This window comes from Anabrus simplex, chromosome 9 (genome assembly GCF_040414725.1).
Source record: "Anabrus simplex isolate iqAnaSimp1 chromosome 9, ASM4041472v1, whole genome shotgun sequence".
In the NCBI taxonomy this organism is placed as follows: Eukaryota; Metazoa; Arthropoda; class Insecta; order Orthoptera; family Tettigoniidae; genus Anabrus; species Anabrus simplex.
This window is the reverse complement of record NC_090273.1, coordinates 129,445,515-129,463,257: the sequence shown is the minus strand read 5'-3', so window position 1 is coordinate 129,463,257 and position 17,743 is coordinate 129,445,515. Positions and strand designations below refer to the sequence as shown.

At 38.1% G+C, this 17,743-nt stretch overlaps 1 protein-coding gene across 5 annotated transcripts in view; it reads left to right on the top strand.

The window, feature by feature from the left end:
* The window catches only part of dsd (attractin-like protein dsd), a 391,073-nt gene that overhangs the window by 356,158 nt on the left and 17,172 nt on the right, over positions 1-17,743 (top strand). For 4 of the 5 annotated variants that reach the window (XM_067153649.2, XM_067153648.2, XM_067153647.2 and 1 more), the window contains one exon: positions 2,079-2,204. In XM_067153649.2, the coding sequence (XP_067009750.1) occupies positions 2,079-2,204 (126 nt within the window). Of the gene's footprint in view, positions 1-2,078; positions 2,205-17,743 lie in introns of those variants that run through there. The other variant, XM_068229230.1, reaches the window with a different exon arrangement.

Genomic DNA, 17,743 nt, shown 5'->3' with positions numbered 1-17,743 from the left:
ACCCGCGAACCCATGCGTGTGGGAAAGGCTGTAGGAAAAAAAGAACTGGAAAGTAGCCTCCATGGCTCATACGGCAGTGCGTTGGCCTTTCGCCGCTAGGTTCTGTGCTTCAAATCCCGGTCATTCCATGTGAGATTTGTGCTGGACAAAGTGGGACAGGTTTTTCTCCGGGTACTCCGATTTTCCCTGTCATCTTTCATTCCAGCAACTCTCTCCACTATAATTTCATTTCATCTGTCAGTGTCCGGTTCCATGGCTAAATGATTAGCATGCTGGTCTTTGGTCACAGGGGTCCCAGGTTCCATTTTCGGCATGGTTGGGAATTTTAACCATCATTGGTTAATTCCGCTGACACAGGGGCTGGGTGTATGTGTAGTCTTTATCATTTCACCCTCATCATGACGCGCAGGTCGCCTACGGGCGTCAGATCAAAAGATCTGCACCTGGTGAGCCGAAGTCCTCGGGCACATCCCGGCACTGAAAGCCGTACACCATTTCATTTTTCATTTCATTTGTCAGTCATTAATCATTACCCCAGAGGAGTGTGACAGGGTTCAGCAGTCGGCACAATTCCTATCCTCGCCGCAAGATGGGGCTTCATTCATTTCATCCCTGACTGGAAAACAGGTTGTAGTTTTTTTAATTAATTAGAAACTTGACCGTATATTTTCTTATACAAAAGATCAATTCATGATGGAATTGAAGACACATGCATGCATTTCCTGTTCAATGGACAGATATGTCTCCCACTTCTTGTCCCTCTTGGTTTCCTCTGTACTGCTGTCACAGCATTTACACTTGGAACGAGCTCATTCTCTCTTTTGTTTGATTCTCTCACTGACTAACCTTCAATTTGTGTCCTCTTACAGAAACTTATACATACTCAAATTTTTTTAAAAAAATTAAAAAAAGGTAAAATTTACAATATAATGTAGATTACATGTGTCAGATTATACCAAGCGGAGTGGCTGCATGTGTTAACATGCTATGGCTATGGAGCCAAGCTGCATTCGGGAGGCAAATGGGTTCAAACCCCACTGTCAGCTGTCCTGTGGATGGTGTTCTATGGTTTCCCATTTTCGCTTCCAGGCAAATGCCGGGAGAGATCCTATTCATAGGCCACAGCCAATTCCGTCTGCTTACCCAGATTCATTCACCATTATTCATCTCATCTTCATTAACTTCTCAACTGAAGTTGACATCAGGAAAGGCATCTGGATGTAGAAACATACCATATCATTTCATCTCGCTTCATCCCCGTCCCCATATAAGGAAATGGGACAATCTCTACAACAGATGGTAGAACATTGCGTATAAGTACGGCACTTCACATCTGCCAATCATGCTGTATCTAGCACTGCACTCTGTGCTGTTAGATTAATGACTTAATGACGAGGAAAAATTATGTAGAAAAGAAATGGACTCAACCGTGGAGGGTAAGAGAAGTAAAGGGAGACAAAGACGATGGTGGTTAAACTCTATATTTAATGATTTAGTGATAAGAAATGTGCAACTAAACAATGCCACAGAGCTAGTTGTAAATGGAAGATTTTGGAAGAGCTTAGTTAATTTACGGAGGCTTGCAGACATTGCTGAAAGGCATTGTAGTCTATAACAAAGATATGTGTGTTTGTGATTTTTCTCATAACATCGTGCAGAAAGTAGAGGTATTAAGAGACTTTTGTGCAGTTTGAACAATTGAGACACAATAATAGCATGTTTTCAAAATTAGTGTCATTCAGTTCACTAAGTCTTAGCGTAGGTTTTGTGTCCTTAAAAGCCCTTTTAAATCCACTCAGAGATACTTCACAGTTAAGTTTTGCATTCATGAACTTATGAACCTTCCCTCCATTATACCTGTTAGTGTATATTTTTCTTAATCTTATTTTATCTTGATGCTACCTCATCTGTCCAGCAGTTATCTTGGGGAGATGTAGCTAACCACATAAAATTCAGGGTATAGATTTAGAGTCTAAACAAGTGCTGCCCCCTCAAAGTTAGTGGTAAATGCATGAATTACACGTATGTTCTGATGTGAATGAGTAAAGTATGACTTTCACCTTTTATCTTGTTCACAGAGGTTATTTGTTGAAATGGAGCAAATGGCAAGTCGTCCATTTTCACAAGTTATGGTGGAAATTGAACAGCGAGAAAAGATAGATCCTTCTGTGGATTCTGCTACTACGTTGCGAAAGAAAAAGAAGGTAATCAACTTATTCAGTTTGTTTTATATTAAGATTTCCTACCCATCATTGGCATTCTTTCCAGACTGGTAAATTGTATTTCATTTGTGTTATTGTCACTTCAGAATATCTTAAACATTTTAACTTCTGGTGTTGTAGAATATATTTTTGGCTTTGTATTGTGTATGTTTAAACCTATACCAGGTTGTTGATGTAAGTTCCAAGGTGTAATGTGACATTCGTCAAGGCAAGGCAAAGAGAAAGGAGTACTGTCTTTGTTTAAAAATGAAAAAATAAATTAAAATTATTTTGTTAATGACTGAACAGCCTCATTTCATCGTTATGTTTTAACAAGTTCATTATAATCTTGCTTATCTGAGATGCTGTTATTGGAGGCTGTTTGTTAACCAAGGCACTCGTGCCTGTATAATTAATTAAATTAATGGTATAATTCATAACTGTCCGACTCGTTGGCTGAATGGCCAGCGTACTGGCCTTCGGTTCAGAGGGTCCCGGGTTCGATTCCCGGCCGGGTCGGGGATTTTAACCTTCATTGGTTAATTCCAATGGCCCGGGGGCTGGGTGTTTGTGCTGTCCCCAACATCGCTGCAACTCACACACCACACATAACACTATCCTCCACCACAATAACACGCAGTTACCTACACATGGCAGATGCCGCCCGCCCTCATCGGAGGGTCTGCCTTACAAGGGCTGCACTCGGCTAGTAATAGCCACACTAAATTATTATTATTATTCATAACTGCTCTCCAAACTTCTGCAGAGTAGCACTACACCTTCATTGTAAGTTGCAAGCAACACGTAATACGCAGCATACATGTAATCATAGTAGGAATTGTTTGAAAAAAAAAAAAAGACCAAAAAAACAAAGTTACTACTGCAAACTATGACCCTAATAATGAGGTTAACGAACTTGTGGTTCTAACAAACAGTTTCCCTGTCTTTCAGCCTGTGAACCAAGACGACATGGATTGGTTGAATGGAAACAAGTTGTAGTTACTAACAGACAATGCCATTGTTGAAGTTTTACATGCAGGAGACTCTGACGAAAGTAATAATGAAGGTGTTGAATACATTTCTCGCACAGATGGCCATGACTTTTTTGTGCATCTGTAAAATTAGTCAAATTAAATCTTTCAGTAATCAGTTCATATTAACCTAATGAATTATGAACCATGCCCTTAGAAATCCCTGTTTCCAAGGGAGACTCCTTCCAAGTGGGTAATGCCTTCTGAATGTGAATTCCCATTCCAAAGGTTTGCAGATGCTGATGCAGGCTGTGAAGCAAGAAGCTGGAGCAGTTTATGAAGTTTATTAGCGGAGTGCAGATGTGTTACTTATTGAGCTTTTTCTTTTGAGTATTTTAAGCTCAACAATTCAATATGACTTGTAGAAAGAGTGCTATTGTTTGGCTTTCATTTGATGAAGTTAAAAAGTTAAAAAGGAATTAAAAAAAGGTGTGAATTTTCACTTAAGAATATACAGAAGTAATTTTTGTTGCGACCGAAGAATCAACATATCAGAAGCACATAACAAAGTCCATTTTCCATAGGCGCTCAAAATACAAGTTGATGGAAGTTGAATGCATGACCAGACCGCCCTATACGAGCAGACACAACTCAGTAGGTGATTTAAAACATTTTTGTAACACTACTCTTTAAAAAACAGATCAGATGTAAGGCTTTTCAGGTGTTTGCTCTATTAACGAGCATTTTGTATTAGGTTTGACACTAAACTCATCAGAGTGGGATGTCAGACCCTACCCACTGACGCTGGGGTGTACCAAGGCCGCACTAGGTAGACAGGCCACAAGGCTCGGACCATGACATCACGAGAGTGGGTGGCGTTCAGCATGGCAGTGTAGGGCCAGCTGTCACTTTCACCATGATATTGTTCATTTATTCAACCTTAACGATATAATTGAACACTCCTTCAATTGTGGCTTTACTTAGGCTTGTATACTACACGAGTTTTATGCGGGAAGAAAACTGGCTGGGCAGTATATGTACATTTCTTTATGTAATATTGTGCTGACATCTGTCACTTGTAACTGAACACTTGTAAAAGATTAGAACGCATAATACGTATACAAATAGTTGTAATGTTACTAGGAAAATACATGATGGCAATTCACAACAATAGTCTGAAACCTTTCTTAGAAATTAAACTGCAACTTAAAACTTACCTAACAATTCCTAAGGTTTCAGTTTATACATTTTTATTTTCATGAGGATTTCTTCTTCTTAGCCGTGAGGTGGTCTACGGTAACTTTTCTATTGTTATTCAATAATATATTACAAAAGATGTACTGTATATACATTTGTCAACAAAATGTTTAAAACTATTTATTTAATCACTACATGTTTTAAACATGACGTTTTCGTTTTCCAGAACATTGTTGACAAGCGAAATCAGATTTTTTTCTCTGAGAATCCTCATGTAAAAACATTAGTATAAAGCTTTACATTTTGTAGCTATAAAAGAGTCTTTTGCTATTTGCTTTACGTCGCACCGACATAGATAGGTCTTATAGCAATGAAGGTATGGGGAAGGCCTAGGAAAGGGAAGGAAGCGGCCGAGGCCTTAATTAAGGTACAGCCCCAGCATTTGCCTGGTGTGAAAATGGGAAACCACGGAAAACCATCTTCAGGGCTGACGACAGTGGGATTCGAACCCACTATCTCCCGATTACTGGATACTGGCCGCACTTAAGCGACTGCGGCTATCGAGCTCAGCCTAAAAGAGTCTGGTACAACACCTTTTGGTCCAGGGCAGGAGCAAGCCAAGGCCGCACTAGATAGACTCAGATAGACATTCTTTTGTCTGATTCAGGGTTGTCAAAGTCAGGATAATTTGTCAGCTTGATTAAGCCAGTTATTTATTAAGATTTTAAATAAATGACCAGTATCAAACAATTTTTGTTTTTTTGTTTTTTTTTTGTTTCGTCAGATGGGTTTTGAAAAGTGGTTTGTAAATTGCTTTTGCACAGCTTTTCAAACATGTTCCTACTAACACTGTTATTATTAGAAATTATGCGTGCTACCTTATAAGCTATAGGCCTATCTGTTAATACTTTAAAGACTTGCAAAGTTAGTTCTTCTGAGAAATGTCACGTTAGGTTCTTACATGGAAACAAATCAACAATGTCTTTATTTTTTTTAAAGACTGGATGACAACATAAAAGTTTATGCAGTTGTAGCTAATGTAGTGTTATTTTCTCCGCTTTTACTACTAAAAGCAACTCCCTCTACCCTTCCTCCTACCGGGCGATTTGGCCGTGCGGTTAGGGGCGTGCGGCTGTGAACTTGCATCGGGAGATAGTGGGTTCGAATCCCACTGTCGGCAGCCCTGAAGATGGTTTTCCGTAGTTTCCCATTTTCACACCAGGCAAATGCTGGGGCTGTACCTTAATTAAGGCCACGGTCGCTTCCTTCCCACTCCTAGACCTTTCCTGCCCCATCGTCGCCATAAGACCTATCTGTGTCGGTGCGACATAAAGCTACTAGCAAAAATAACAACAAAAAATAAAACCTTTCCTCCTTTATAGTTCAGCTCACGTTTTTCGTAGACTCCATCCAACAAGTTACAAAATCTTTCATGCTCCTTTAACAATTTTAGTTTCTTTTTCAAGTAATTCCAATGTGAATCATCAATACCCAAATTTCCCGTGCCTAGTTTTGCAGTAAAAGACTGTGAATAAGCAGGTGGGGCATTGTAAGAAACGCTGACTGTCTTATTTTCTTTTACGCCCCAGGAAATGCGAAAAATATTGAAGTGAACCATGTTATTAGAATACAGGAGTAAGATACTTTCTTTGCAATAGGCTATATTTAACTGTTCCTTACAAAATTATAATTTATCAGTAATGATACACTCATCAACTTCACTTTCAATTTCATCGATTATTTTGTGCACAGATTCTATTTTTTCGTGGACAGTCCCTTTTGAGTTATGAGCAGGTCTAAACAGAAAGTTACAAATACTTTTCTAATTTGACCATTTTAATATTTTGCCCCCGTCACCTAATGCACGTATATCAGGGTTATCACTCATGAAAATATCATGTTTAATGGCTTTAAAATCAGGAGCCTCGTTTAATGATAAGGAAGTACCAATTTTCGGAATATTTTCCTCAATCATATACATTTTGAAAATACAGAGACTTTAGCTGTTAAAATTGACGAAAACTGTGTCCAAATCTAATTTGCGTTTAATACTGAAATTACCCTGAACGTCATCGAAGTCCTTGATCCTGTCATATTCTTCCTCAGCTTTCTTTCTTTGCTTCCTCTTCCTGTTTTTCAATTTCTTCTTGTCTTTGAATAGGATTTTTGCTCGGTGTTGGAAGATTTTTAGACAGATAGGCAGGCACATTTTCAAACTTAGGAATAGCGTTGTTTGGGAATTTTAAATGATTAGGTTTTACAGTTAAAATAGACTCATCAGGTCTTTTAACAGAATCGTCCCTAATTACGAAACTTTGTCGAAGTGTTTTATGCACACAACTGAGCTTGCTGGTGGGACGAATTCAGTTCGATGGATGGCTATGAACCACTTTTGTTTCCGAAACAAGTCAGTAGGAAATTTAAACACTGAAATATTAGGCTGTTTTGAACTGTAGTTTATTCTACAACCAGGTATACAACACGACATGGCCATAATTCACAATGTTCACGCACGTTTAAATCATTCAACACCATCGATAGCCTCACTGCTGCGAGGTTCAGATCAGCCTACAAGTCACTGGCAAGAAGTGAAGCGGCTGGTGACTTGTGTGACGTAGCGCCCGAAGTGGAGGGGGAGCCTTATGGCCTGTCTATCTAGATGGCCTTGGGTGTACGCAGGTGAAGCCCTATATAAGAGGCACAGTCTGGTAACTGCATACGGGAGATAAAACTCCACAATGGAATTATTGCCCGCCTAGCAATTCCGATTGGAAAGTCCCAAGGAGGGAATTAGATATTTTTCCACCAATAGAGCATGTCAAAAAACAGATCAGATGTAAGGCTTTTCAGGCGTTTGCTCTATTAACCAGCATTTCGCCTTAGGTCTGACACTAGACTCATCAGAGTGGGATGTGTCAGACCCTACCCACTGACGCTGGGGTGTATGCAGGTCAGAAATCGCCCAGAACAAATCGAGCTGCTTTTCTTTGGATATTTTCCAGTTTCTGAATCAAGTAATCCTGGTGAGGGTCCCATACACTGGAGCCATACTCTAGTTGGGGTCTCACCAGAGACAAATATGCTCTCTCCTTTACATCCTTCCTTACTACAACCCCAAAATACCCTCATAACCATGTGCAGAGATCTGTACCCTTTATTTACAATCATATTTATGTGATTACCCCTGTACCGGGCGGTACACCCCTATGCCGCAAGTTTAAATATTGTGCCAATTGGAACTCCTCTACAGGAGAAACTCTGAACTTTAAAAACTGTATCAACTCCTAAGTTTCTCAGAAGTCACTACCGTAAATTTTGTGATTACGAAGTTGTCAATACTGTGTGGATTTCAACTTGTTTTGCTTTCCATGGATCAAGAAGTGTGGACATTCTCTCATAGATGTCTCGACCTAAAAACTATGATCATGCACGCTGGTGCGAAGTGAAGGAACCTTTTTTGAAGAAATTTTGTACTCATAAGTTTTGTCCTTACTAAATTTCGTTCTTTCATTTGTGGGTTGGCAATATTAATCTTTCTTTCTGCCAGTTTTGAACTTAGCCAATCCAGAATTTCTTTAATTTTTGACCAATCATGTCTTTCTTCTTCGATTTTGATGTGTAACTTTAAGCTAGCCAATAAAACCCTGTGGGTGTGTCTTAATTATTCATGAAAGGTCTCGAACCTTCCCCAAGGGGATAAAAACTGCTGATTTTCTCGTCTCTCGGCCACTTCTTCAACATCTAACCTAGTGTATGGACACGTAGCAGGGCGCGGGTAGCGCCTCTTCCTTCTAGCAGCAGCTCTTCAGAAAGGTAATGGCCGTTTAACATTTTATTTCTCGCTAGCTCAGCAGTTTAACCCACGGGGAAGGTCCGAAACCTTTACGATGTAACCTATCAACCAAACGTGTAATTTTCCGTCGTTTTGGTCAAACTTCATATATCTAGAACTGTAATTCGGGGATAGAGAGTGATTTACCCTCTCGAGCTCCCCTTCACATTGGTTTGAGGTGGCTACATTTTGTAACTAGTTTTTTTTTTTTTTTTTCCTTCTGTAATGTCTTAAAATTTTCTTATACGAGTCACCTCCATAGTTTGGGAATAGCCCCTGTGTCATCGACCTAGTGCCTCTTAGGTTTTAAAATGTGTATTTAGGAGTGCCAATTTACGCCTCCATTCATTTTTTTGCATTTTGGGCCATTTACTTAACCTGTTATTGTTCTACTAAGGCCTAGTAGGCTGGGTACAAGATACCCCTGTTTCATTGTAAGTTGTGCCTTGATGGCAATCATGTGTAAAAGTCTGGCATTGCCTTTAATAGGCTTGAAAAATTGAGAGCGGGTCAGCTCTTTCTGGTGTTGAAAAGTGCCTCTGGGAGGCTTGAGGTTAAAAGTTGGGAGCAAGTGCTCCTTGAATGAAGGGGTTTTCTGCCCTTTGAACAAATGTGTGCCTTGGTCAAGTTGTAAAATTGGGGCTCGGAGCCCAGAACTGGTAAAGATCCCAAAAGTTGTGCTTTCGTGCTCTTATTTGTAAAATTATACCTTGTACCTGATCTTTCATTGTTATTTCACCTAGTGAAAATTTGTTAAATCTTGTTGTCTATTGAAAATATAACCTTCGGTTAAATTTTAAGTTCAGTTTCTGATTGTTGATAGACCCATTCCAGCCCGCACCTTCTTTCACCTCTGCATTCCACGGGTAAACCCCGTAACAACCCCAATGAAGATCTTTCCTCATATTAATACCTAGGTATTTACAATGATCCCCAAAGGGAACTTTCACCCCATCAACGCAATAATTAAAACTGAGAGGACTTTTCCTATTTGTGAAACTCACAACCTGACTTTTATCCCCGTTTATCATCATACCATTGCCTACTGTCCATCTCACAACATTATCAAGGTCATTTTTCAGTTGCTCACAATCTTGTAACTTTTATATTACTCTGTACAGAATAACATCATCTGCAAAAGGCCGTATCTCTTATTCTACTGCTTTACACATATCATTGATATATATAAGAAAACATAAAGGTCCAATAATACTGCCTTGAGGAATTCCCCTCTTAATTATTAAAGGGACAGATAAAGCTTAGTCTACTCTAAGTCTCTGAGTTCTGTTTCCTAGAAACAGAGCCACCCATTCAGTCACTCTTTTGTCAAGTCCAATTGCATTCATTTTTGCCAGTAGTCTCCCATGATCTACCCTATCAAATGCCGTAGACAGGTCAATCGCGATACAGGCCAATTGACCTCCTGAATCTAGGATATCTGCTATATCTTGCTGGAATCCTACAAATTGGACTTCAGTGGAATAACCTTTCCTAAACCCAAACTGCCTTCTATCAATCCAGTTATTAATTTTGCAAACATGTTTTATATAATCAGAAAGAATGCTTTCCCAAAGCTTACATGCAATGCATGTTAAACTGACTGGCCTGTAATTTTCAGCTTTATGTCTATCACCCTTTCCTTTATATACAGGGGCTACTATAGCATGTCTCCATTCATTTGGTAAAGTTCCTTCATGCAAACAATAATCAGACAAGTACTTCAGATATGGTACTATATCCCATCCCATTGTCTTTAGTACCCTAAACCTTATCAATTCCAGCTGCTTTTCTAGTTTTCAACTTTTGTATCTTACTATAAATGTCATTGCTGTCATAGGTAAATTTTAATACTTCTTTAGTATTAGTCACCTCATCTATCTGGACATTATCCTTGTAACCAACAATCTTTACATACTGCTGACTGAATACTTCTGCCTTTTAAAGATACACACTCCCCTTGTTCATTAATGATTCCTGGAATGTCCTTGGAACCTGTTTCTGCCTTAAAGTAAAGTAGACTTTGTTCGTGCTTTAAAAGCTAAGCATCGACACTCGGCTGTTTGGAGAGCTGAAGTCAATGACCGAGTCTAGAATCTTCTTGCTGTTATTAAACCCTGTGCCGAGGTGTAGAACAGTTTTCATCACACCTTTGCCAGTTTTCCCTTTGAAGATTCTATAACCTTGTGACTCAAAGGCATGTTCATCACTAAACCTTGTTTCTTGAATTACTCTGATTATGATTTTGTAATGAGAGAGGATGTCTGTGAGATGTTTGAGTTTACCAACCTTCAAGAGGGTGTTGGCATTGAAGGTTGCAAAGAAGTTTCCGCGTTTGTGGCTGATCTTGTCTCTAGGAGTCTCCGATACCTCCAAGCATTAATGGTTATGAAATTTCATGTTTTTGGTCCGTATTGAACTGAGAATAATATATAAGTAATAATAGTAACAACGTAAACGTTTCCACCTTTTCAATACTAAAATATATTCACAAAATTATAAATTACACGGTGCTAGTTTCGACCCATCTAGGGGTCATCATCAGCCGTATTGAAGCAAAGACCACTTTTGGCGAAATCCTCGAATACACCAAAATTGACAACAAATTCGAAAACATTCTCTTTTGGGTCAGATATGTTGACGATGTCTTTGTAATCTTGAATGAGAAATCAATTAACGCACCCACCACTCTCTTAAGACTCAACAATATTGATCCTCATATCAAATTCACACTAGAATCCGAATCAAATCAAAAAATCAACTTTCTAGATTTAACCATCACTAGAAACTCAGATTCTTTCAGTTATAAAATTTTCAGAAAACCCACTCAAACAGCCTCCACCATTCGCCAAGATTCAATGCACCCCCAGTCCCACAAACGAGCCACATACAACAGCCTAGTTCACCGAGCCTTCAGCATACCTATGTCCAATAAAGATCTAAAAAACGAACTCAACACAATCCGTGGAATCGCAAAATTCATCGGCTTCAGCAATCATTTTATAGAAAGGATAATCAATAAACACAAACATCGCCCAAAAACTACCCTCAAAAAAGAAATAACCAAACCTCTAACATTTTCCACCTTCCCGTTCAACAATGATATCTACACGTTAACCAACATCTTTAAGAAACAAGGCGTTAAAATAGCCTTCAATACCAACAATAAGAACATGAACATTTTATACAATACTTCACACATCAACAAGACCAGCAGTTTTTTAAAATCAGGAGTTTATAGGATCAAATGTACCACCTGTAAAAAAAAACCTACATCGGGCAAACCGGAAGAAACTTCATTATCAGATACCACAAGCACACTAACGCAATAAAATACAACAGGTTTTCAGCCATCGGCCAACACATGCAAGATTATAACCATAATTTCACCAATATTGAACAAGACATGGACATCCTCGTATTAGCAAACAAGGGCCCTTTACTCAACATAACGGAAAATTACTACATACACCTAGACCAATACTTTAACACCAGTCACAATCTCAATGAAATCTCAGAGAAACCCAACATACTCTTCGATCTGTTTATCACTTTCCTCAGAAACAATAATGCTGCCAACCTAAACTCAATCCTAAATTTAATCAAAGGTACTTTTCCGAGACAATTACACTTTCTCCCGCACCCTTCAGCCCCACCTTAAGCCCTCTTCCTAAGCCATATATAATTTTATATATGTCATTTCAGTACAAGAACTTACTGATTTCCATGATTATAATTTTTACAACACCCCATTTATACTTTATTCTTTGTTAAAAACCTCTTAGTATGTATATTCCTTGTATTATTAACTATTACCATAATAACATCTCATTTCATCTTTAAAAAAAAAAAAAAAAAAATCTTAGGATTTTGCCAGAAGTGGTCTTTGCTTCAATACGGCTGATGATGACCCCTAGATGGGTCGAACCTAGTACCGTGTAATTTATAATTTTGTGAATATATTTTAGTATTGAAAAGGTGGAAACGTTTACGTTGTTATTATTATTACTTATATATTACCTCCAAGCATGTCGGTGCAGGCTCCGCAGAATCCGAAGGCCCACATGTGTCACTCAAGGCGACGGTGGATTGGTTACCACCTGGGGTACTATTTCCAGTTGAATTTTCCTCCATGCTTTACAGCTGAAAACTTGTAGTTTGGGGTCGATGGTATTGCTCATCGACCAAGTTACTGCCAAGGTTGTAAGCCTTGGAGAGAGCCTGATGACGTTGTTGTTGTTGTTATTGTTATTATTATTATTATTATTATTATTATTGGGAGTTGTTTGTTCCTTGTAAACCAATAAGTTGTTGGGTCCATTACACGGGGGGGGGGCACTTGTTTCGCTTACACTGTTTAGAAACATGAGAAGCAAAAAAAAACACATATAATGAAGTTTATTTTCCCTCACAAACTTGCAACGATGATCAGTCTTCTGCTTGTTAACATTTTCTACACTAAGAAATGCTATGATTATCAGGTTTATAAAACCTACAACTCAAGGAGGTGCTGTTGTTGGTAATGTGAAGTGTCTTTAGGTTGGATTTTAATTCTCATTTTTGTTCAATTACAGGTTTCTTGGATTCTGTTAGTTCTAATGTTTGACATTTTCTTTCCAAGAAATTAGTTAAATTATTTAGAGTTGGGATATCAGTGGAGGCAAATATGTTTTCCCATTCACTTCTATGGTTGGGCTTGATCTTATTTAGGATCAATTCCTGGAGCAAAATTTCATGAAGTGCAACTTGACCTTCCAAAACAAATTTTTTATGTGCTGTGAAACAATCAAGCATTTATTATTGTACCTTTCATCAATTAAATTCCAAGCAACAGAGAAGGTCTCAGCACATATGGCTAGGTTATCTAACAAATCCTTAGGTTCGTCTTGAATAGACAATAGGTAGTGTAGTCTTTGCACATTGTCAATGCGGGTAGTGTTAATGAACAAAGCTTTCAAAGTTGTTCCTAAAATTCTAGTATTTTGTCAAATCTCCCTTAAAAACAGCAATTCAATGGGAGGGAGTTTCAAACTAGAGCTGGATCAAGTGGAGTTATCAGACAATGGATGCGTTACTAAGACTCCTGGGTCTTTCAAATTAACAAAGCAATTCTTGAATCCTACCAGCTAAAGCATCATATCTGTTTTCAAATTCATCATGCTCTCCAAAGTGAGTTTTCCTTGATTTTGAGTCTAATTCACATTCTAGATACTCCCTAACTTAACTGAATTCCTTCCAAATTTCTGGTATTTAAAAGAAATAAGTTTCATAATGATAGATCCGTATTGAACTGTGATTACAATAGAGTAAAATAATATATTATTATTGGTCCACCTTTTCAATACAAAATGAAAATTACATAGGGACTAGTTTCGACCTAGTAATAGGTCATCATTAGCCTGAAGTAAATTAAAGCGTAAATATCGAAGAAAACATAAACAATGTAAACACAAGTACAGTCTTTTTAAAGGTACATACCATGTGGGAAGTTGAGTAGAGATATATTAAAAATAATAACTCTTCCAATTGACGAAGCACTGAGCGGAAGTTATGTAAAGTTCGGTGCGCCGTATATTATAAAAGACCACTGTGCACTAAATGATGTAATAAAGAAGAATAGTAGGTTGAATGCTGGCTTCTTCTTAGCTGTTGTATATTCGAAGAAGATTACGTCGTATTTTATAAGGTATTGATAGACGTCAAAATACATGGATGTTGGAAAGGCTCTTCAGTTTTTTGGAACAAGGCAATTGTTGCGCATGGAGGCTTAGGAAACCAGAGAAGCGCTATATTATGTTAAAAAATAGAGATCCTTAAAAAAGTCCCGTGCGTCGTATAAATTGTGGAAATGGAAATCGAAAAAACTTGGTTCTTAAGCGATAATGTTGTTCATTCAGAGATCAGTTGAAAATAAAGAATCGTAACATTGTCTTCTCAAGATGTTTATAAACTAGAATTAATAGACGATGCGAAGTATGATACTAGGAGAAAGCTCTTCTGCTTCTGGAATCTTGAAGGATGATGGATGTTTCACGAGGTGGAATAACATATATGGAGTTAAATAAAGGTGGATATAAATTCGCAGTTCAATGCGGACCATAAATTTGATTCTGAATAAAAGACAGTAAGTTTTTTTTTTTTTTTTTTTTTTAAATATGTCAAAAGGAAAATTTAAGCGTGATGTGATGAGCTGAAGAGAGAAACGGAGGTAATTTTCATTTTGTATTGAAAAGGTGGACCAATAATAATATATTATTTTACTCTATTGAAATTTCTGGTAGCCTGTTAGCCTGTTGTGTTTGGAAATCAGTTCGGAATGGTCGATATTATCCTGCTTCAAGTAATTTTCAAGATCAGTTAATGATCTTTTAAGAAAGCCATATTTTTTAACAGCCTTTGCTTCGGATTCAGACACCATGATGAATAGTTCGGATAATCAGTTATGAACATGATAACAACAGAAGTCATCAGTGGTGACTCTGCAAACAATAACCTCTGTACTCAGTACGCTGCATTCATTTTGCGTTGTTAGAATGAGTGACAGTATTTGAATAGACCCAACAATTTAAGTAGATGCATACAATCATGAAATAACATAAAAAGTCATGTATGCCCTCCCCCACCCCTGTAAAAAAAGTACACTAAGCAGCTCAAAAAATTACTACTTCGAAACTTTATAATGCCCATGAGAAATCAAGACAAATCTGTTAATTCTATACACAGAAAGTGCTAGCAGTAGGGTAAGGATATTAGGCAGGCTGTCCACCCTAGGCAAGATAGGAACAATAAAGACAAATGGAACAGACTTACAGTACCTACATAGTGGTGCTGTATCATTAATCATCACTACCACTGGAACCAGTCCTTGACTGGATCCGATCTTTAACTGGAACCACTTTGACTGGAAAGTCCAAAGGATGACGACTGTGATGTAATGTTCGCTGGAGTCCAAATTCCAAGCAGCATTCAACATCTTGAACATCAGGGTATCAGCTACAAACTGGCGTAAACAGCTTACAAGAATTGATGCGTTAGAACATGGTGACATTCCACAGATTGCTAACATGCGATCTCAAAACAGTTCCAAAGCAATGTAGACTTCGTTGAAATCTCATATATAACATATTCAAGCATTCGTAGTAGTTAGTTTTAAGCATGACCTTCTGGTGCGTCAATACAATAACTGTTCACAATGTTTTTCGCGCCAAGCTTGTTGTTATGTTCAAATGGTGGTTGCAGACAGCAATACATTACAGTGACAATTTATGATGATTAGCGCAATATTCAAAGCTGTGCGTTGTTCTAACATCATAGTTCACAATGATTCTCATCCAGTTCGGAAGGACCAAAATTTTATGTTGTGACCACCAAATCAACATATCAGAAACACACAACAAAGTTCATTTCCATAGGCGCACAAATACAAGTTGATGGAAGTCAAATGGAGGACCAGACTGCCCTACATGAGCAGACACAACACATCACTCAGTAAGTGATTTAAAATATTTATTCCACATGAATAAACACCACATATCTACACATATGTACGAAGAAAAACGTAGAGATACACCAAGATGCATCTGCAGCTACTGGTCGCCATGTTCTGTCTGACGAAGATAATAAAAGACACGGCAGCACGTTGCCAACTGTGAATAAAAAAAAGAAATGTGGCGGGCGAATTGCCAACACAAAAGCCGCAACAGTTTTAAAAAACTGATTATGTAATTTCCAGTAAGGTACTCAACAAATTTATGCAATAATAATTTTATCTCTTGTATAATTTATGAACTAGTATATTGAATACGTTAAAAGACAGGGATTTTAAAATAGAATACTGCTAGTAAGCTGTATTTATGCCCACAAGCACTAACATTACCTTGGAATTTCTGGGGATTTTGGCGACTGACTCACTCACGGGGCAGTGATGGAAATGGGAAGATTTAGGGTCTGGTTCCGGATTGTGTTAATTTTAGGAGTGAGGGATATAATAAGAAGCATCCACAGTGTGCATTCATGCATATATCACTGCTAATCCTTCTGGGAAATACACTATTAACTTGAACTTGATAATTATTTAGTTTATTTTCCGGGTTGAACTGTAATACCAATATAATGGTCCGTTATTGGACATTATAAATTTTCCAGCTAACTCATTCTTGGTTGCCTGCGTTTCGCCCTCGTGTGCTATGTTAGGCTCGTCAGTTGGGACTTGTGGTGGTGTGGTAAGTCCCTGCCTGCGTTTCGCCCTCGTGTGCTAAGTTAGGCTCGTCCCAACTGACGAGCCTAACTTAGCACACGAGGGCGAAACGCAGGCAACCAAGAATGAGTTAGCTGGAAAATTTATAATGTCCAATAACGGACCATTATATTGGTATTATAAATTTACTCATTCAGGACAAATATTTCAGGTTCCCTATGGGAATCAACATCTACATCATCGGGTTGAACTGTGTTGTTATCTGTACATTACGTACAGTTTGCCGACATTTCGAATACAATGCAGTATTCTTTTTCAAGGCGACTGAAATACCCCTACTCGATCCGAGGTAGTCACTCCCCAGGCAGCAATCACACTATAAGGGTGGTTTCTGACCTTGGTCTTTTATACCCTAGCCTTTCTGGCTGACGTATAAGCCCCCTGCTTGTCTCGTGAGAATTCTGGAAGGTATGTGTCACATCCAGGTAGTGGGGCTTGCCCTCAGTGTTATGTAAATGAAGGTTCGGACTGTGTGTTAATGTTGTGGTCTGTACATCTTAAACTATGAATGTTAGGCATCCAAGAGTTACTGATTTTATATCCTTCTTCTAAATTCATATTGTTCGGATATTTCTTGATTTTGATAGCCTCGCGGATTTTCCTTTCCAGATTCCAAGGGATAGCTTCTAGGATCTTGGTCTTGTCAAATGATATTCTGTGCCTTGTTTTGTAGGAACGCTTGGCTACTGCTGAGATATGTGTATTGGTTCTTGGTGTGACGGATATGTTCTTTTAGGCGGGTGGAGATCAGACGTTTTGTTTCGCCAAAATAACACACTGAATGTAGGATGCTAAAAGGTTTGTTTTGTCACCTATTCAATACATATAAAATTTTACAATTTAGGAATTTATTATTGATTCCACTTGAGACATGTTTCGCCCTTCATTGAGGGCATCATCAGTCAAATTATCTCCTCAAGGCAAAAATCAGGTACCTGGTTAGTAGTTGACATGCACAAATTAATACACATTATTAATACACATTACAAAAATTAAGTATGGGAAACAGTTCTACAATAGTGATGGTTGAACATATAAGTTTATAGAATAAGAAGTCAGCACCAAGCGTAAAATTAAAATAGTAGAGTTCAGCAGTGGTGCTCTGGAGAATAATTGACGACTCATAGGAAAATCTAAATTTTTAAAAATATTTACATTATAACAATCAGGGGAGAAAGGGTGTAGTGCTCGGCGTCAATGTTTGTAACCAAGAATTAATGTCAATGGTTGGTAACTATACAGTATTTACATTGTCCAATTGAACAGTTGAGAATATTACAATTTATAT